Here is a 20,443-nt window from a genome sequence, read left to right as displayed (position 1 = left end):
CATGCCTAGCAGATGGTTCTGCTATGGAATGACTTAAGGGCAGAATAACAATGCACACCAGAATTTTTAGATGTTAATCTAAAAAAAAAAAAAAAAAGGAAAACCATGTCCCATTTTTGTCCCTCTTCACAATACTGTTCTACTTTGTCTTGGTCTATTACATAAAATCTCAGTATGATACACTGAAGATTTTGTTTATAACATGAAAATATGATTACATGTGTAAAAAAAAAAAATTCAGATCAGCTGTTATACCATTTTTGTGCCTGTTTTGCACAAGGTCTTTCATCCCGGATGAACATATGGTTTGGTGTCCGGAGCAGCTTCTGCAGTGCGTGCTGGCTCATATCCACTACATGCCAGATCACTGGAGGGGGAACGCAAACAAGAGTGAGACCCGTGACGAGGTGGCACARCTGTTCCAATACAAAGCGGTGAGGAGAACAGCATATTAAAACTGTAGATAGGAAAACATTAGCTTCTACTAAATTGAAGTAGATTGTTTTTATTGCTTGTTGCCTACGATTTATCATTGRATTATTCAGTCTGAAATGATGCCATGATACRTTTTTGGGGGGAGAATTAATCTATCTCTGTGTTTACCTCAGGTGTTCATTTTGGAGGAACTTCTAAGTCCTATTGTTACTCCCTTCATCCTCATATTCCTCCTGAGAAACAAATCCCTAGAAATCATCGACTTCTTCAGGAACTTCACTGTGGAGGTGGTTGGAGTCGGGGATATCTGCTCCTTTGCTCAGATGGATATTAGGCGGCATGGAAACCCAACAGTAAGACTTATTAAACTTACATGGCAGGACGGAGGCCAGTATACTCAGRAGAAAACCAATAATGCATTTGCTTTATTTGTTTGCACTTCTGTTTGTGCAGTGGATGTCAGACGGCCAGACAGAGGCGTCTGTATATCAACAGGCTGAGAACGGCAAGACCGAGTTGTCCCTCATGCATTTCACCTTAAAGAACCCCCGCTGGCAGCCGCCTCAGGAGAGCTCGCTGTTCATCAGCCACTTAAAGGAGAAGGTGCAGCATGACGCACAGGGTGGGCCTTCGACACAGTTGCTGCTCTCAGAGGCCCCTCTGGGCACCTCGCTGCACTCCATCGAGTCTGGCGCCGGGGTAGGAAGCCTGATCTTGATGTCATTTACGTAACATCCAAAAAAAAAAAAAATAGGCGATTGTTCTTAAAATCTTTTCATGTATGTGGCCGCTTCCAGGCTGAAAGCCTTATAGCCAGCGTCCTGATCCACCCCATCCTCACTGCATCCGCATTACCAGGGCGAGACCATCGTTTCGTCCCGCCCAGCTCTGCTGCATCTGCCGCAGCCAGTGTCCTGGCCTCTTTGTCCACCTCTCATCATGCACATCCAAGCCGAAGCCGGCCCCATGTCCTTCTGCCCTCCTCCGTTAACCCTGASACCACCATGTACCGCAGCGACCGCACCGTCATTAACAGGTACTTTTAAGACCTGGGATCTAATGTTGCAGAGAAGCACAAATGCAATGTCAGTTCTGCTCCTCTTTTACAGCATGTCTAACAGCGACTCTCGCATCCGGAGCAATGCGCTGCACTCAGAGTTTGCCTCAGCAGAGATGAGTCTTCATGCCATTTATATGCATGAGGTAATTTCCTGATCACAACTTTTACTCTGTTGTCGGTTCAAACGTAAACGTCAGGTTGGTTTATAAACGATGGAAATCAGTCCCTCAAGTAGCCCAGCYTTTAGTTATAAGGTTTAAATGTTTTTTTTGTTTTTTTATTGTACTCTTAACAAGTGTTTGTCTGTGCAGCTCCATCAGCAGACCTCCCAACCACAGAGGACCTCAGGACACTGGCAGAGTTCAGTGCCAATGAGAGATCTTCACGCAAACACAGGTGATCTGCTGTTTTTGAGGAATCAGCTGGTGACCAATATTAGCTGATTTTTCAGCTGATATTTACTGGTGGCCAGACGATCAGAAACGCAAAAATCTAATTTGCTTTAATGTCATTTGCAAACAATAGCCAGTGTTTTTTATTATTATTGACAAAGGACAGACTAGAAGCAAAAAATTGTCACAATGCTATTTAAACACCTTCCTGTTTTAGTGTTCTGACTCTTGGTGTCAGTAAAATAAAATTTTCAGGTTACTTTTTCATTTAAAAAGTATAAAGAATAAGTTTGTTGTGGTTTTCTTAAATAATTTGTGTAATTTTAAATTTGATTTTGTTCTGATTATCTTTTGTAAAACTCATTCAAGTTATTAAATCATAAATTTCAGTTGAAAAACAAAACGAGAAAACAAATTTTCCCCCACTTTATATACATATAAATTCTGCTCTAATCGTCTGATGTTCTTTTTTTTTCAGGTTTTCATGGTCATGGCTCTCATAGTTCCAACATTTCCATGCCAGCCCCTGCTCAACTTGGTGGCTGGAAGGAGGAAGAAGAGGATGAAGACGATCAGGAGATTAACAGTGAATCTTCTCCAAAAAAGGCCACACCACGCAGTTCATAAGGTGCCTTTGTCATAAGGTACATGATCCAATTTCAGCCCTATAATATGATCTGTGGAGCTGTAACCTGAAAGACTATATTTCTCTAATAATTTCTCTCTTTTTTTTTTTTTTTTAGTGTTTACATTTTTCTTTCTTCGCTGAACATTGTGGCCTTAAATGACCGTCATGGAGAGTTTAGTGCAGACCTTTAAAACATCATGTAGTGGGAGGGGTCTGCCGATGAATAACCACTGTTTTCGCACCTCTACACCTCATCGTGTCATATCAGGGAGTCTATGGCATCAGGGATTCCATATGTCTTCCATCCTTTTTATCATGGTTTTATCATTAACTTGTACAAAGTTCATTTGGGCGTGTAGAGTCTGCCTGATATTGGATGTAAGGAATTTTATGGTGACGTTAAAAAAAAAGCTCATAACTTCGGCTGTGCTTGTGTCTGCACAAATTCTCCAAATACTTGTGCATCACAAGGGTTTCCAGAATGGCGTGAACATCTATGCTACAACTTGACCATCTGAAAAGTAAAACATTTCAATGTTTTTTTTTTACCCTTGTGACATGTAAATAGACTGTGTATTACTCATCCTTTAATAGGTCATTTCTTTTTTCTTTTTTTTTTTTTTTTTACAAATACCAGATCAATTTACTAAAGAGCTGCCAAGTATTTATTTATTGAAAAGCTGACTACAATACCTTTAATATCTGAATATAAAACATCTACAGACTTCGTCGACATATAATATCATGCTGTTTTCCATGTTTAAAGGCCCTAAATCCACATTTTGCTTAGTATTACTAGTTCAGGTGTTTTAAGACTTTTGTTTTTTCTTATGAAATGAGCATTAAGTATTCCTGCAATTAAAATCCCACAGCAGACAGGTGATGCCTGTTAKGTTAGTTTATTGCTTGTTTATATGCTAAAGCAAGTATCTAAAAACCAGTTCTCTGTATTACCTCAGTGGCAGCGATGAATTTAGGCTACAGTCAGTATCTCTGCACAAATGCAACAACTACATTCAGAATTTAATTGCATATATACATTGTAATAATTAGAATTTCTTTCTATATTTACCAAGCAGATAAGATGAGCTTTAATATTTTTTGAGTAATTGGGGCATTTTGCTTYTTGCAAATCTGTGTTAGGTAAATTTTTTATTAATGTTTGGTCTTCCCGGAGTTGTTGCATAAATATGAAATGTCATCAAAGGGGCTGGTTTTTAATCTTTTATTGTGTCGTTTACAGATGCTCTCCAACATTGCTGTTTCAAAGTACAGTCTCAAAAAAATATAGTCTCTACTGGCAATACCAGGTATTGGCTATTTAAAAGAAAAAGGCATACATGTTACATATATAGAAAAAAAAACAATATGTGTTTTTAGACCAATAATTTAACAGTAAAAAAAAATCCCATCCCTTTCGAGGTGGTAAGTCATTCATTCAGATTTTATTAGTATCATAAAACACCACGGCCACCTGCATGATGTCAAAGCAACGGTGGTTCTTGCATGAAGCCTCAGCATGAAATGTATTGTAATTTCCCGACAAGAAGGAAAATGCCGTTCTCCAACCAAATTAGGTCACTCWAAATATGCACCTMCCTGCTTGTGTTTTGCATTGGAAGTGAATTTTGAGTTGTAATTTTCACATGTTGTAACTTTTGTGTAGAAGGCACTCTGGAGCTGAGTTGTGTGCACAGAGTTCAAACCATTTCTGTTTATTGTTAGCCATTTATATCATAAGCAGTGCCTTAGTGTTACGGATTAGCATTTGCTCTTTTAGAAAGCCATGCCGTCTAAACCATCAAATCTACTTTTATAGACCTAGCAGCACACATAATGTACAGTATTTTCTGATGAGCAGCTCTTATGTGGATATAGCATCAAGTAAGTTGTGGGTGTTGCTCGTACGATTAGCCCTCGTGTCAGTCAGTCTTTTCTATCTCCACGACGCTGCTTCCTGTCATGGAGTTTGGGTTCATATAACCTACAGAGGCAGGACTTTGTCTTTTGTTTGACCTAATGGACAAACCCCACACCATCCTTTCTTATCAACTACTCACCAGTCAAAATATTGCAGAGACTGGAACAAGGTGCTATTCAGAGATGATGAATATTATGCTTGCAAATAGTTTTGTTTGTTTGTCTCTTACGTTTGGTTTTGTTCTGTAAATTAGGCGTTATCTGACAAAGGAAACATGCCAAAATAACCTGTTTTCTGCACAGCTTTACTATACATGTTCCCTGTTTGTGAGTAGAGACTGATAAATCCTATTTTGAGTGTATTTAATCATTTGATGTGTGTGTGATGTGTGTTGAAATGTGTTCTTGAAATAAACAAAAGCTCTGAGTTTTTTCTGTTGAGATTTTTGTTCATTTGTGGTTATTAAATTGAGCCTAAAAAAATGTTCTTGGTTAAAATTAGACATGTCCTGGTCTTACTTTTGTCTGAGGGTGTCTGAAGCTTTTCATAAAATATTTTTAGTTTAATTCACTTGGCGGGGGTGCGATGGGGGTAACTTTCTTAACTCCAAACGGATATTAGATGTTGTATCATTATTCAAGTTTCAAGTAAATGTAGCTGTTTATGAAATATTTCCTTTATCTGCATATAGTGAAGTAGATCTCAAAAAGCATGTATGATAAATATAGATTTCTATAAATACTATAGACAGTACATATCAGAAGAAATTGGTAGGCACCCTGGTGAAGATCTGTAAAAACGCTTACAATAAATGTATCTTTTTTTTTGGAGAGAAAAAAAAAACATAGTTAACTTTTTTAATAAAGTGAGAGCTAGGTAGTGCTATCTGTTTGGTAGTTTTTACCAAATAGCAGTAAAGTTTTTACATAACCATTGACATCGTTGGAGCTTACAGAGAGAAGAATCTTTTTTTTTCAGTGTCTGCAGATCTTTAAGTCCTCACTTGTCTCTCATGCTGTCTTTTTTAGCTGACTCCTTAGTATTTCTGTAGGATTCAGTGGTCACAGAAGAAGGTTCATTTTGTATCTGATAAACCACTGCTGTGTTGATTTGGCCTTATACTTTGGCTCAGTTTTCTGCTGAAGCATCCAATGACAAACTACTTTCAAGCTGCTGGCAGAGATGGCCAGATTTATATGAAAAYAATACTGACAAATTTCCTCCGTATCCCTTTGGAAGGGCGACATGTTGACAGCATCATAGATCCTCCACCCTGCTTAACATTGAACATAAACTACCTTTCCACTCATTTGTTTCACACTAAAACTACCTAATATGCTCAGTCAGCTCAGGTTTAGTCTCTACTAACCTGGCAACAGTKACAGATAGTGTTTTGCAATCTCTATAAGTTTACAGTACATTTGTGAAAGAAGAGGTTTTTTTTTTTTCTGGCATCAGTCCCAAGCAAACAGTTGGAATGTAGATAAAATCTGAAGGCTCTCATGAGCACTTTTTGACCCCAACATGCCACTTTTTGCTGACGTTATCTGTGTGATGGCTAGATAATTACTAGTCTTTTTTCATGTTGGTGAAAGAAAGGGAATACTGTGTCCTGTCACATTATTCCTCCACATAAACAGAAAGTCCTTATAAACTCTGTTTCCTAGCATAAATAAGTAAAGTATTATTTCTAAAAATATATTTTGATATTTGTTTTTGAGGTATTGTTAGGGATATTTATAATTGTACTTATAAAAACAGTTGCTTTCTGACATGGGATGCTTTCTCTCACTGAACAGATTGAAGTACTCAAATTAAAGGTGAGTTTTTCTCAAAAATGTCAGTCAGATTATGCAACCACAATTACTTTTTGCATGTCTTTTCCAAGGGTGCCCAAAACTTTCTCTGCATCTGTTTCTGGGGGTATATGATAAATATTAATGCAGTGCAGCAAAATATTATGCAAGAAGTACCTTGGAGAAACCGCATGGGCCTTGCAGGTCTATAAATTCCCACTTTACTTTCTGCGCACTATATCCTGAGAACAATGTCAAAACTGACATTCTCATTATAAACTTGGCCTCAGTCTTTGACATCTCCATTAACTAAAAAAAAAAAACTAAAGCTTATTTGCACATGTTTCAGGCTTTTCATAAAAGGCTTTTGACATTTTCACATAAATCCAGCTATTTGTAGCTCAATTCTGCTGATCTTCAGAATTTTGTGAATATTTTATTGCAGAATGTTTAAAATAAATTGTTTTACAGCTATCTTGTCGCATTTCTCCCTTGATACATGTCTGCATTGTAAATATGCATGAATAAACAGCCAACTGCTGTTGCTTTTTCCTCCTACACCTTTTACTTCTGGAGGACAGGTGCGCCATCTGCTGTTCTTACAATAACATTTGCCTCGACTTTCACCTGGCATGCAAATGTTTTGGTGGTAACATGAATGTTTGAGTCTGTGAACACGATACATCCATGACCTTTGTCTTTCAAATGACTGGGAGGTCAGATAAAGGTCCATGCAGTTCACACTGGAAGGCATACATTGCATCTAATTTTTTCTCCTCCACTCATCAGACAGAAATGCTTTAATACAAAAATAGGCACTGTGTGGAAAAGTTTCTTTCCCTAGTGTGTTGAACAGTAAGCTTTAAACATCTACCAATGGCTCTGAAAATATACCATATATCATCCCAGCCTGCTGGAATTTTTGGATTAAAAAAAACTTTAGGATAGGATAACTCAAGTTCTCATAAATCATTGTCTATTTTACACCTCTGCATGACGACACGCGAATAACCTAAAAGCTTTCAACAGCTATAGAGTCATTGATCAGTTCTGGCAGCTCCTCTATGTTCTTTCTGCGGTATGGAAACCAAAGACAGTGGACAGAACAGGATGAGGCAGAGACAAGCAGCAATAGTGGATTAGTGTCTGCTAGAGTTTCGAAGAGGTTAAATGAGGGTCCAGGAGGCCTGCTGCTGTCAGTCAGTGGAACTGGGAGGGGGAAGCCCACAGTCAAAAACGAAGAAAATACCACAGAAGCAAAGGAATAGGGTCCCACAGTGGAAGTCATAAATCAATCCTTGATAAGTGATTTAAAATGAATCATCCAGGCAAACAAGAGCTTATTTTTACTCTGTTGGGAAAGAGGTTATTTCTGAGCATTTTAAAATACTACAATTTTAGGTTTGTGGAACAATTTAAAATCATGTTAAAAAAATGTTACAGATTAGAAACCAGTCGAATTTATTAATTCGGGCACTTACTCAGTATGAGGTCATGTTTTAATAAAAGGTCAGATGCTTAAGTTGCAGCTGTCACAGTAGTAGCTGTGGGAACACAACATGCCACAACCTCTATGCAACGACCCAATTATATCAGTACATTTTCTGTAAATGAGAATCAGGCTGTAAAAACAGGAGTCAGTGGCAATACAGCAGTGTGGCTACAATGGCCAGGAGAATATTCTGAGGTTTCAAAGCAAGATTCAAAACACGATGCTTGACAGCTGGGAAAGTGCTTTCCCAGCTGTCAAGCATGGTGGTGGTAGCGTCATGATTTGTGTCTGTTTTGATGCAGTCAGTGCTAATGCATTGTGCAAAGTCAGTGGAATGACTGAAGACTACCATTATTCTTTATTTGTACCTCAAAATAACAGCTCCTATGGAGGCAGTCAGATTAATAACAAGTTAATAAGAAGATACTATTACCACCTTCACTGTACATTGTCAATTGTTTACTTAGTTGCATACCTAACATGTTGATTTAGTCTTGACCCTTTTTAGAATATTCATTAGAAGATATATTGTCTTGTACCTAAGGAGGTGTCACAATTTTTGTTGATTTTATTATCATTTGCCCTTGACACTGAACATGGGAAAGTTGGTGAAAACTGATAAAAATCAGTTTTTTGGTTTTTTGTGTGGTTTTTTTTACTTCCTTGAACCAAACACAACAATAAACAAATTATATTGAGTATCTAATTAGTATTAACCAGTTAAAAGAGCTTTGATTTACTGTCAACTAAGACAGGTTCCAGCCCAGGGCCCCACATCTTTCTAAATCTGGCCATAACTCTTCCTCCCTGAAGGTAAAGAGCATGTTTCTTCCTGGTTATATATTTTTTTCCCCTTTGTTCTACTGAGTGTAGGCAGCAGCAGTGACAGGCCACAAAGGCCACTGTCYGTGTCTCCGTTACCAGGCCTGTCCAACAGAGGCCATCTCCTATCTGCAAATGACARGATCTATTTTGGAAAGGAGGCTGCGCTAAACTCGGAACGTCAGCTATTTGGCATCATGAGCCCTCAGAGAAGAAAAGAAAAAGGAGTCTAGTCAACCGCCCACCACAGGAGACTGGGGGACTTCCATCTTTCTGGATTTACTATCATTTCACGGATATTTGTGCACAAAGAAGACCAAAATTTTTTTTTGGTGGGATTACTGAACTCGGAGCTGGTCCTTAATCTGGAATTTTTTAGTAACAGCCAAYAGTCACATGACTCAGCTGCTGATTTACCTGAAAGGTTGAAGACTCAAAGGTAAATAATGTATCAGTTTAAAGTAATATCATTCTTAAGACTTACAATTAAATTTCCTATGACTGTGTGATTAAAGTTAGCTCTGGCTACAACTTATAGTATTGTTTTTGTATATGCCACTTGTTGTATTTAAGAACCAATTTTAGAAATTTCTGTCTACCTCAGTTGGCCAGAGAGAAAATGGACTGTGCTAGAAATAAAGCATGTTTCCGAAGTAGGAGCTTTATCAAAGAGCACTTCGTTTCTACAAATGGCAATGTGCAGAGATGGGCTCTGACAGCTGAGGTTATTTTTGGGACAGGCGGTCCGAGCCACTGGAGGTGACAAAGCTGGCAAATAGAGATCTTTGAAAGGCACCTATCTTTTCTGTATGACCTTGTTACATGGGAATTCAGTTGTTGTTGTGGTATTAAACTATTGAACAGGCTGCGTGGATTTATGTGGTTGGCTTGATGAATGTGTGCAGAGGAAGAACAGGAGACTGTATAATGTTACAAGAGCTGSCAGCTATAAATATGCCGATCTTAATTCTAGTTTTATGTCTTTTTTCATTGCATTAAAAAAAAAAATAATAATAATGTAGAGTCCACATGGAAAATTGTAAAATGTGAGGCGTTTCATTTGGCTTTGGTTAAGAATTTATTCCATGACTTTAATATGAATAATGATGTATCATATCATATATTTAGTTTTATTAATTGTTTTATACAATTACTGTATACAACGCCTGCTGATATTTTAAAATCAATCTTGTTCCATGACAGACTGAGGTTCAATTAAATTAAATTAAAAAATACTTCATTCATCCCAAAGGAAAATGAAAAGACCAAATACTAAAATGCCAAAGGATTAAACAGAGCAACAACATTCCTGTTTAAAAGTCTTGCTTGATTTCTCTGAGTTGAATGAACCACAGGAGGGTCACAAAGTAAAAAAATACTTTCCTTAAAAATAGCTTCTGACATCACAGTACTGTACCCAACTTAATTTTAAGCACCTCATTGACACCAGAAATAACTAAACTTAAATTTACTTCCTTGATTAACATCAGCCACATTGAAAACGTATTGGGCACAGTGCCTTTACTTATCAGAACAAAATATAGGCTACTGTCACTGTTCTGGGCCAATACATAAAAAAATCTAATGATTCCAGTAACAGTTATATTTTAAGATAAAAAAAGTAACATTTAAAAAATTACTTTGTAATGTTTTACCAAAGAGGCACAACTAAACACAATCACAACAAAGGGGAGGTATTATGATTTTTCAGACACATAGTGCCATTTTATAACACAATCTAATAATTAACTTACATTCAGTTGCTATGAAAATGTTGTAGTAGGCTATATTTAAAAAATAACTTTACAACATCATAGCCATATCTGATGTCTTGAAATATACCTCTGTGTTTTTAAGAAGCTCCTACCTTTCCCACACTCCCCCTTCAACACGTCATGGTGCTTCTCCATTCCTTCTTACAATGATATAGTGTGCAACTGTACTCAGTGGTGTTGAAGTTGGTATGATAAACTCAGCAAATGCACAATTACACCAGGTGAGCCATGGCAAAATGTAGATGGAAGGTAATAAAATTCTAGCACAATGCAACTGTATTTTAATTAGGACTGTCAACGTTAACGCGTTTTTCCTATTTTGACCTAAAATCCAGTTAGGACAATTCCAAGGCCCACCCCCCAACCCCCACAAATGTATTTATTTATTTTCTTATAGAAATAGAAAAAAAATTGGGGSCCCTCTCAATTACAAAATTAATCTTATTGTGTTTTTAAAATTGTTTTAGCAGTAAAAATTTAATGTTACCACTCACAGACCAAAAAGCACACATCTATATTTGCCCCGAACACCYCCCTGTATCTGAATGAAATGGTTCGTTCCTGCTTAGCGAGCTTGACAGTGACGATGTTCAGGACCAGTGGAAGACAAGTAGGACTGTGTTTGTTACTGTGCCGCCAAGAAAAATGATAAAGTCAGGGTTTCAAAAAGAAAGATAGAAAAAAGACAAGTGTCAATTTATAGCCCAGTTTTTCTCCAAGAGAAGTGGGTAGAATGTGCGAGATTGTCAACCATTTAGCATAGTTAGCTTAGCTACAGACTACTGTTTGCCTCCATTTACCTAGCATTTTATGAATGAAGGAAATAATTTAACAACATATTCATATATTTAACTTGYACCTGTACTTCCTACCACACTTAACAACAGATTAGTCAGACAGCAGCAGCTCTAGCCCTGATAACAGCATAACYCCTCCCAGTGGAAATGGTGAGCAACACAGTGTTCAATCTATGTGGAYGTTTCCTGTCTCTCTACTCTTTTTACAATTACACAACAAAAACAATTTATTTATTACTCACAGAAATTCAAACAATCTTTATAAAACCTCCCAGTAGCACACTTATCAGTGAGTGGAAGAGGTTGATTGAGAGCTCTACGCCTGTTCTCCTGGTTCTGATTGGTTGTTTTTGGTCAGAACAGTGCATTTCTTTAGACAGCAGTAGCAGCTCAGGGAGGAGGTGGAGGAGATTGATCTTTTCACAGATTATCTGTTTAATAGCAAACCGTCACGACATGGTGACAGCTTTAACAAATGGTTAAGATACTTTCAGCTGCTGGTCATCTTCTGTAAACAGCTATTTTTTTTCTTTTGTTCACCACTTGTTTGATCACCACACTTTGCTTGTTTTCAAGGAAGTTGCAGTCATGGTTGRGGTCAAGGAGTAGAAAAAAAATCAGTTCTGTGTGAACTGATGTTGTTACTATATGTATTCTTTGACCCTGTTATTTAGTTGTCACATTTAAATCAAGTTGTCCTTAGATTATTCCTTTATTATTGTTTGTTGTAGTAGCTRTATTAATGTTGTTTTATATGCTTTATTCATCACAGAAGTAAAAATGGATCAAAACCTGTTTGGAGGAGCCCCCAGGTTTCTCACTCGCCCAAAGGCCTTCACAGTGGGTGTGGGCAAGGATGCTACACTCAGCTGCACTGTTGTTGGCAACCCAACTCCAGTAATCACTTGGGAAAAAGACAAGCTCAAGCTTTCGTCTGGGGGCCGCTTTAAAACTGTGGAAGATGGAGACATCTACCGTCTGACCATCTATGACCTCACGCTGGAGGACAGTGGTCAGTTCATGTGTCGAGCCAAAAACAACATCGGGGAAGCTTATGCTGCCGTGACCCTGAAGGTGGCCCTCCAAACAGAGATGTCTCAGAGGGCCCCCGTTTTCATGGTGAAGCCCACTTCCACACGAGTGGCTTTAGGAGGAGAAGTTGTTTTCCACTGCCGGGTTGTGGCTCACCCTGAGGCKACMTTTGAGTGGGAGAAGGACGGGCGCTACCTAGGTGAAACAAACCGCATCAAAATTATGTCCGACAGCGAAAGCAGCACCTTAAAGATCCAAGGTGTGCGCAACCTGGACAGCGGCACGTTCATCTGCAGGGCCCAGAACTCTGTCGGCCGCTCCCAGGCTGCTGCAGCTCTGGTGGTGGATACTCAGGATGCTCGCCACATGTCTGCAGACAAGAGTACCTCTCTCCTCTCCCACATGCAAAAGCGCAAAGAGGAAATGAAGAAGGACATCTCCATCTTTCGCACGGAGGAAAACAGCTCCCTCTCCAAAGCCAACATGACCGATGCCCTGAGTTCCCTGAGCCTGGAGCAGGAGCTGAGGGCGTCTGCACTGGCCAGTCTACCTAAAGGTGTTTTCACCCGCACTTGCACTGTTACTGAGGGCAAACATGCAAAACTCAGCTGCTTTGTGACGGGTCACCCCAAACCACACATTATCTGGAGGAAGGACGGAAGTAACATCAGTGAGGGACGCAGGCACGTCATTTATGAGGATCAAGCTGAGAACTTCATCCTCAAGATCCTGTACTGCAAGCAGAGTGATAATGGTCTCTATACATGCAATGCCACCAATATGGCAGGCCAGACCTACAGTGCTGTACTGGTTACAGTCAAAGGTAAGGTTTTAAAATGTTCACTTATTGAGAAAAAAAATCATGTGTGTACATCTAAACTACCTTAGGAAGTAAAACACATTATATGCACACTAATGCAGTGATATCCACATTTTTATTTAAAAAAATTTATGATTGCAAAAAATATTTTGTTGAGATTTTTTCTTCCTGGCCGGGAAATTGTCTTATTCTATTTTTACATTTAGTCACACTCTTTCTTTGAAGACACTTGGTTTATTTAGCTAAATGTAATGACTAAGTAAAATATGTCATGACGCTTGCTTTTGATTAACAGGATGTGTGATATTGTTAACTATAAAATAAATTAAAAACTAAAAATGTGGCACATTGTTGTCCCTTGGGCTAYGCTTGGCCCACCTCTTCTTTATGTCAGCAACATCTTAAAAAGATGCTGATCCATTATCTACATTTTTGTATCAAGTACGACTTCAATGGATACTAAGCTTTCCAAGTACCACCACCTTTACAAGCTTTGTAGAGCTGTAGTACAGCAGGACTTTGACTTGTCTTGTTTGTTTGGGAATGCTGTAAAAAGACAAACTAAAAAAAAAAACAACTAACATTCATTGACAATGTATTTCTAGGAAATGGCTTATCTGTGTGTTAAAGTTTAAATCACAAACATTGCAGCTGGGAAAATTAATGGAAAAGTACTTAGAAGTTAAAAATGTGGGTGGGAACGTTGTCTACATCTGCTTATTCCTGTAGGACAGTCATTTGGGGAGAGGCATGGTATATATGCCCGTGACAGTGCAACAGTCTACCACAAGCCAACACTGACACACAAATTATAAACAACCATGCATACACACTTAAAGGGAAATTAGTGCCCAGTAAGTCAAGTCATGTTTTGGACTGAAGGAGGAAACCAAAGTACCTGCTGAGAACCTGAGCATCCACAGGAACAACATGCAAATAGAGCACAGGCCGTGACTTGAACCAAGAACTTTCTAGCTGCCAGACAACAGAACTAACAGCTGTGCCAGTGTCATCTCAGTTCATGCATGTTTTGGTAATTGGATTTCTGGATTAGAATCCTGAGCCGAAAAACAGAAATTTTTTTTTTTTTTGTTGTTGCTTTTATCAACATGAAAAATATAGTATATTTGTATTAAATTATGAGGAGGGTGTGAAAAACACTCACCTCTGCAAAGTGTAATCAATRATATTATGAGGTACTTTGCTAGCACAAGTTGAGAAGTTTTTTCAGAAAGCAAGACTTTTATAATTTTTATATATTTAAATGTGAAAACAAATCCAACAAAACTTAAATTCCAAGAAATTTCTACTCATTTGTTTTTTACCCCAAAAGAGTAAGAAAATTATTGTTTTTTTTAATTTAACAGAAACTGTCAAACACCCAGATTTTTTATTTAATGTTTTATTCCATGTTACAGACTGCCGATACCTATAATATCCAAGTGGTAATAATAGGGATATTAGCACTTGTTCAACATTTATTTAAATATACCATTTTAGTATTGTTTTTTTCTCTGTAGCACTAAAGGTAGCACATATCCCATCAGTTTAGGGAACCATAGACCTACATGTACAGTTAAAATGATAAAAAAATATTTTTCTTAAAGTCCACATATTATAAAGTTGTAGATCCCAGTTGTTGATAAGCACATTCAGCTGCAGATAACCACACAATTGCTTCTCATTAAAAAGGTCTGTAATATGTCATACACTACMTGTAACTGTAATTACCATGTTAAATCAATGTATTTTCCCCTAAGATTTACCTAAATGTCAGTGGCCATAAATTACATGGTTATATTCATCTCGACCCTTTGGAAGTAGGTGTTGTGTTTCATCTATTTCCTACTGGTGATGAGTAGTTCACAGTTTCTCAGATGAACTCACCCTTTCTAGGCCACTGCAAGTGACACTTCCTCCAGGAAGAAAATTGGCTCAGAGGATGACATCATTAAATCATATATTTGTGTTGATTCAAAATCTTCATGCACTCTGATGACGAGGAACGATGGATATATATGGAGAGGGTGTGCTGTTTTCAAGCGGTTTCTTTTCCATGAAAGTCATAATAAAAGTGGCTTATATTTATCAAAAAATATTCAGTTATTCAGAAGAATTGTACTATTTKATGTTACTTGTTCATGAAGCCCTTATTTACTTTGATAAGTAAATTTGGGCTTTACACTGAAATTGTAATTTGTAAGGCTTTCTGCTGTCTTTCCCATGTTAAAAAGTGTCTGCAAGATATTAGCTTTTTGAATGTCAAATTGTACTTTATATCATGTCTGAAAAAAACATAACTGACAAAAGTGGCTTGCAAGGTAAATAAAAACATACAGGATTAAACGAAAAGAAAACAATAMAATAAAATCAGTATAAGAACATATATGATGAAAATGATGTAAAACAGACTAAAACACRAAAATACCAGAACACAAAATATCTGAGTTCAGRCAATCTTAAAAAGCATAAATCAAAAAAAAAAWKTATTACTCAAGTAAAAGTTWGATTTTTCTACAATTTTACTGACATTATACCTCTTCAATTTAAACTTATTTTGTTGCATTTTTACACGTCTTTACAAGAAGTGACAATAATTTTGGAGTGCMCTGCATTTAATCTTAAATTTCCTTTACTTTTACTTAACTAATATGTAATTTCCCACCTTATAACGAATGATTGCTCTGCAATTTAGAACATTTTATGTCATTTTAAAAATTTGCAGATTTTGTTGTTTTTCTGTTTGTCAGAGCCAAAGGTGCCATTCAAGAGGAAACTGCAGGATGTGGAGGTACARGAAAAGGCCTCAGCCACACTCTTGTGTGAGGTGCCACTCATCGCCACTCAGACCGACTGGTTCATGGAGGAAACTAGGCTGGAACAAAACACCAAATATCGCATGGACGAGGATGGGACTCTGCGTCGCCTTACCATACATAATGTCACCACTAATGACGATGGAGTTTATATCTGCGAGATGAAAGAGGGCAGCCGTACTGTTTCTGAGCTCACTGTCCTGGGTAGGGAAACTGTTCTCATTGGATTTTTTCAGGCATCTTGTGTGTAATTTTGAAGACATTTGTTTCATAAATAATTTTTCTAGTGCAGCTGCTGTTGTGACCACACTGGTTARCAAAGTTGAGATGAATGCTTATATTTGYTGTTCTTTGTGCTGCAAATATTATTATCTGTAATCTTACTYCCATGTACCAGGTAATATCACAAAGAAGCTTCCTCGGAAGACCATCGTTCCAGTCAGTGACACCGTCATCTTTTGTGTTGAGCTGGAGCATCCTTGTCCAGATGCCTACTGGACTCGCAATGGCGAGAAACTGAAGGAAGATTCTCGTACTTCAATCGCCTGTGTTCTTAGACAGTACACGTTAACAATTAAAGACTGCCAGGCAAATGATTCTGGAGAGGTGGCCTTTGTGGCTGGAGATTGTAAGACTTCAACGCGGTTCTCTGTYACTGGTGAGTTAAATAATTTCTAAAGACTTTTCTTATATATGGTAAATTGTACAACATAGTGAGAGAGACAGTAATAAATATTGAAAGGTTGGCTTTGGTGAGCACCTAGTTCTGCCTCCACTTATTCCAAGAGCCCTTTACCTGCAATGTCCTTTAATCTGCATTCCCAGCATGTCTAACCTAAAACCAAATTTGTCATGGCTTTAATATCTATGCCAAAAAAAATCGCAATATATGTATATATACATGAAACAAATAATGCGTTTATAAATAGATGTCTGAAGACATAGTGGGCTATTGAGATATGATGGAGGTAACAGCATTAAGGTTCATCATGGACCCCACACAAAAAAAGGGCTCTCAAGAGTTTAAAAATGTAAACTTTTGAGTTGTAAAAGACAAAAAAGAGCTAAAAAGTATAAATCATATGACATTTCAAGTATGTTACTTCAAGTTCTATTAGTCTAAGTTTCATGTGAATTGACTTATAGGATGTATGTAGAACAACTTGTAATTAAGTAAATAATGCATGTACATTTATGCCTATTGTTTTAATTTTGTGATTTCATCAAAACATTTTATTCGATGTTGATACTATGATACTATTCTTAATGTCAGATTGATGCTACATAAACAATGTTGTAAGTTAGATATTAGATGAACTATCATAAATAATGGTAGGCCATACAACCTTGGAGTAACACCTGTCAATAGTCATGTAAGAAAAAAGAGAAGATGAAAATTTATTGCACTCAAAGGAACATCTTCAACTGTTTTTTTCCCTACTGTAGCTCCCAGGAAGCATCCTCCTGATCCCCCAGTCGATGCTGTGGTGCAGAACAAGACTGACTCGTCCATCACCATTCATTGGTCTCCCCCTGACAGTGATCGTCCCGTACCCATAAAAGGATACATCGTGGAGAGGAGGAAGGTTGGTGCTTCTACCTGGCAGAGATGCAATGCTGGAGAAATCCTCACAACCACAGAGATCACCATAAGCAGTTTTGCAGAGGAAGCTAGCTACCAGTTCCGTATTTCTGCCACAAATGACTTTGGCCAGAGTCCCTTTCTGGAAGTACCTGGCAGCTTCTACCTTGGTAAGTCTTATATTTTTGAAAAGTATCTGTTTTCTGTGTTTTGTTTTTTAAAAATACTTTGCTTGTCTTTCTTATCCAGAACCCACTGCAGAAATCAGRAAGGGCCTGATGGACAGCTCTGCAGTCTCTGGAGAGGAATTCTCCATCTCTGTGGAGTTGTCGGCTGTTTGTTCAGGTTTCTGGTCCCTAAATGGACGCCTCCTGCGGAGTGGATCAGAATATCTYATCACCAAATCTAAGAACATTCACACAYTGCTCATTCGTGTCGTGACCATTGAAATGAATGGAACCGAAATCAAGTTTGTGGGTGGAGGTTCTCAGAGCAGTTGCATCCTATCTGTGAAGGGTATGTCGTTTAAAAAAATTATTTTCTGCATTTAGATTTTATAAGAGTAATCTGTTTTCTCAAGCTTTATTTTTTACTCAGTCACGCATTTTAAGTACAAAAATGTGCTATAGCACCCCCTATCAGGTTCACCAACAAGTCCGACCATCCAGAGGTTGTAACCTGCAGYGTCCAAGAGACGGCTCAACTGAGTGCTGAAGTGTCAGACTACGAAACTCAGGTTTGTGTGCAAAACATCTTATATTCACCACTTTGACCATTTTMATATTTAAAAAAATAAATCCTGTTGGAGAAAGTAAGGTATCCTCTTACAGAGCCTTGCGGTTCCTCCTCAGACCTTTTCAGATTTAGTCATGTAGCCAGCAGAAGCCAGAACATGACTGTGAAATTAGAGACATTTTGGAAAACTAAAACTCTGAAAGATCTGGTGTGCAAATGTAATCAGYCCCCTTTTTGATGATACCTTAAATTAAAATCCAGTGCAACCAATATCCATCAGAAGTCAACTAGTTWGTATAAAAGAGATTACCAATAATTCTCTGTATATACAACTTCTTAGTGAAGGCTTCTAACAGCTTTAAGAAGACCAAGGAACACACCAGGCASGAGGCTTAAAGCAAGATTGGATTAGAAAACAGTAGCCCTTGGTTTTACATTTCATTCGGTGCACTTCAAGTTCATTATTTGAAAATAGAAAGGCACAGCTACAAACTTACTGTCATCACACTATTAGCCAGCATACACACCACTATATGAGGTGGTRACTTTATGCTGTGTTAATGCCTTTATGGATTCTGGTCAGTGCTAATGGGAAGAAAAGGCTAATTCAGTGTTGTGAGTGCTGTTAGAGATCTTAAAATTAGATAATGCGTTTTGGTAAACTGKACTGTTTGGTTYTTCAGGTATCTTGGTTGAAGAATGGGCGAGAGGTGAAAATGGGGAAGAAGTATGAATCCATTATAAGAGATCGTAAGAGAATCYTGATGGTTCACAATGTTACAGAGGAAGATGTGGGTCTTTATGAGTGTGTCTTATCTGAGGATAGGATGTCARTTCAGCTGACACTGAAAGGTAAGTGAATTAGAACTTTAAAGTGGTTATAACRTTGCACTAATGGACACATAACATCCTGGGTTAAAAGCTTTGTTTCGGTAAYCATCGACTACATTTACTGGAATTAATTTCGTTTTATTCTACTTCTGCTTAGATGAACCTGCCAAATTTCTCAATAAAGCCAGAGGCCCCATGGGAATGTCATCATCCCTTAAAGGAGATCTTGAGCTGACCTGTGAGGTGTCTTCTGCAAGTGCYGTTGTTGTATGGAAAAAAGATAAAGTTGAAATTAGTGAGGACCAAAGAACAACTATCATCTCCAAAGGGACCCAAAGGAAACTTATCATTAAAAGTGCCAAGAAAAATGATGAAGGATATTATTCTTGTGAAACAGCAGCTGATAAAGTCACATTCCATGTCAAGATAAAAGGTAAAACTAATATTTCTTCTTGTAACATGATGTAAATTGTTGTCATGCAGGTGCTTCAAATTTGAGATCATTTTGTTTTTATTSTCAGAAACCCAAGCAGTAGCTGCATTCTCCAATAAAGAGTCAGTTCAGAGRGACGTCAAAGCCGTCCTCAGCCAGAAATCAACACTTAGCTGTGATGTGTCAGACACTAAGACGGAGGTGAAATGGTACAAAGATGGAAAGGTGCTGGAGTCAAGTAAGAGAATACGCTTGGAGACCAAGGGTAGCACCCGTCAGCTKGTGATTGAAAACATCGAGAAGACTGATGCTGGAGAGTACACCTGTGAAGCTGGAGGGGATAAACTGGTCTTCAAGATAATTGTATCAGGTAGGAAGGCTGAACCAGTTACTTTGAAATATGGTTTTCACTGAAGTTGTCCTGATTAGGATGTTTTGACATGTAAGACCAGCTATTTGCTGATCCCAAATAACTTACTTATTTACTTACTTACTTACTTACTTTGCCCACAATTCTTTCCTTTTTTTAGTATTTTTAGTTACTTACTTACTTACTTACTTTGCCCACAATTCCTTCCTTTTTTTTAGTATTTTTAGTTCCGCACAGATGTTGCATCAGAATTAGGTCTTAATGGTTTCATGTAATGATGTTCTAAAGGTCATCACATGTTGATGTTAAAAAAGAACCGTTCGGTTTTAACTTTTGAAATTGTACTGTATTTATTATTCATACCAATACTGMATTTTTTATTGGCTTTACTTTCAGAGGCTCTGCCTGCTTTCTGCAACAAGGAGTTAGTACAGAGGGAGGTGAAAGCCACTCTCTCACAGAAAACCACCCTCAGCTGTGAGGTAGCAGACGTGAAGACAGAGGTGAAATGGTACAAAGATGGCAAACTCCTGACTTCCAGCAAAACGGTTCAAACTGAATCAAAAGSCAAGAACCGCCAACTGGTGATTGACAGTGTGGAGAAGAAAGATGCAGGAGAATACATCTGTGAGGCTGGGTCTGAAAAGATGAGTTTTAAGATCAATGTGGCAGGTAAAAATGTTTGGCACATATAAATCGGACTGTT

The 20,443-nt window shown here is 37.9% G+C and overlaps 2 protein-coding genes across 2 annotated transcripts in view; both read left to right on the top strand.

Annotated features, from left to right (window-relative positions):
- The window catches only part of atg9b (autophagy related 9B), a 12,169-nt gene extending 7,293 nt beyond the window's left edge, over nt 1–4,876 (top strand). Inside the window, exons 7-14 of the mRNA XM_008434288.2 lie at nt 281–434; nt 609–788; nt 889–1,134; nt 1,233–1,471; nt 1,545–1,638; nt 1,807–1,891; nt 2,366–2,531; nt 2,631–4,876. Coding sequence (XP_008432510.1) covers nt 281–434; nt 609–788; nt 889–1,134; nt 1,233–1,471; nt 1,545–1,638; nt 1,807–1,891; nt 2,366–2,514 — 1,147 coding nt within the window. The 3' untranslated portion in view covers nt 2,515–2,531; nt 2,631–4,876. The remainder of the gene's footprint in view (nt 1–280; nt 435–608; nt 789–888; nt 1,135–1,232; nt 1,472–1,544; nt 1,639–1,806; nt 1,892–2,365; nt 2,532–2,630) is intronic.
- A 3,900-nt stretch (nt 4,877–8,776) lies between these two features.
- Nucleotides 8,777–20,443, top strand: part of obscnb (obscurin, cytoskeletal calmodulin and titin-interacting RhoGEF b) — a 56,238-nt gene continuing 44,571 nt past the window's right edge. Inside the window, exons 1-11 of the mRNA XM_008434289.2 lie at nt 8,777–8,985; nt 11,891–12,973; nt 15,721–15,990; nt 16,184–16,444; nt 17,233–17,538; nt 17,618–17,884; nt 17,998–18,104; nt 18,787–18,955; nt 19,092–19,367; nt 19,456–19,737; nt 20,134–20,409. Coding sequence (XP_008432511.1) covers nt 11,899–12,973; nt 15,721–15,990; nt 16,184–16,444; nt 17,233–17,538; nt 17,618–17,884; nt 17,998–18,104; nt 18,787–18,955; nt 19,092–19,367; nt 19,456–19,737; nt 20,134–20,409 — 3,289 coding nt within the window. The 5' untranslated portion in view covers nt 8,777–8,985; nt 11,891–11,898. The remainder of the gene's footprint in view (nt 8,986–11,890; nt 12,974–15,720; nt 15,991–16,183; nt 16,445–17,232; nt 17,539–17,617; nt 17,885–17,997; nt 18,105–18,786; nt 18,956–19,091; nt 19,368–19,455; nt 19,738–20,133; nt 20,410–20,443) is intronic.

Source organism: Poecilia reticulata, linkage group LG17, assembly GCF_000633615.1.
Source record: "Poecilia reticulata strain Guanapo linkage group LG17, Guppy_female_1.0+MT, whole genome shotgun sequence".
Lineage (NCBI taxonomy): Eukaryota > Metazoa > Chordata > Actinopteri > Cyprinodontiformes > Poeciliidae > Poecilia > Poecilia reticulata.
Note: the sequence above shows the minus strand (reverse complement) of the source record. Positions and strands in the feature narration are given on the sequence as shown.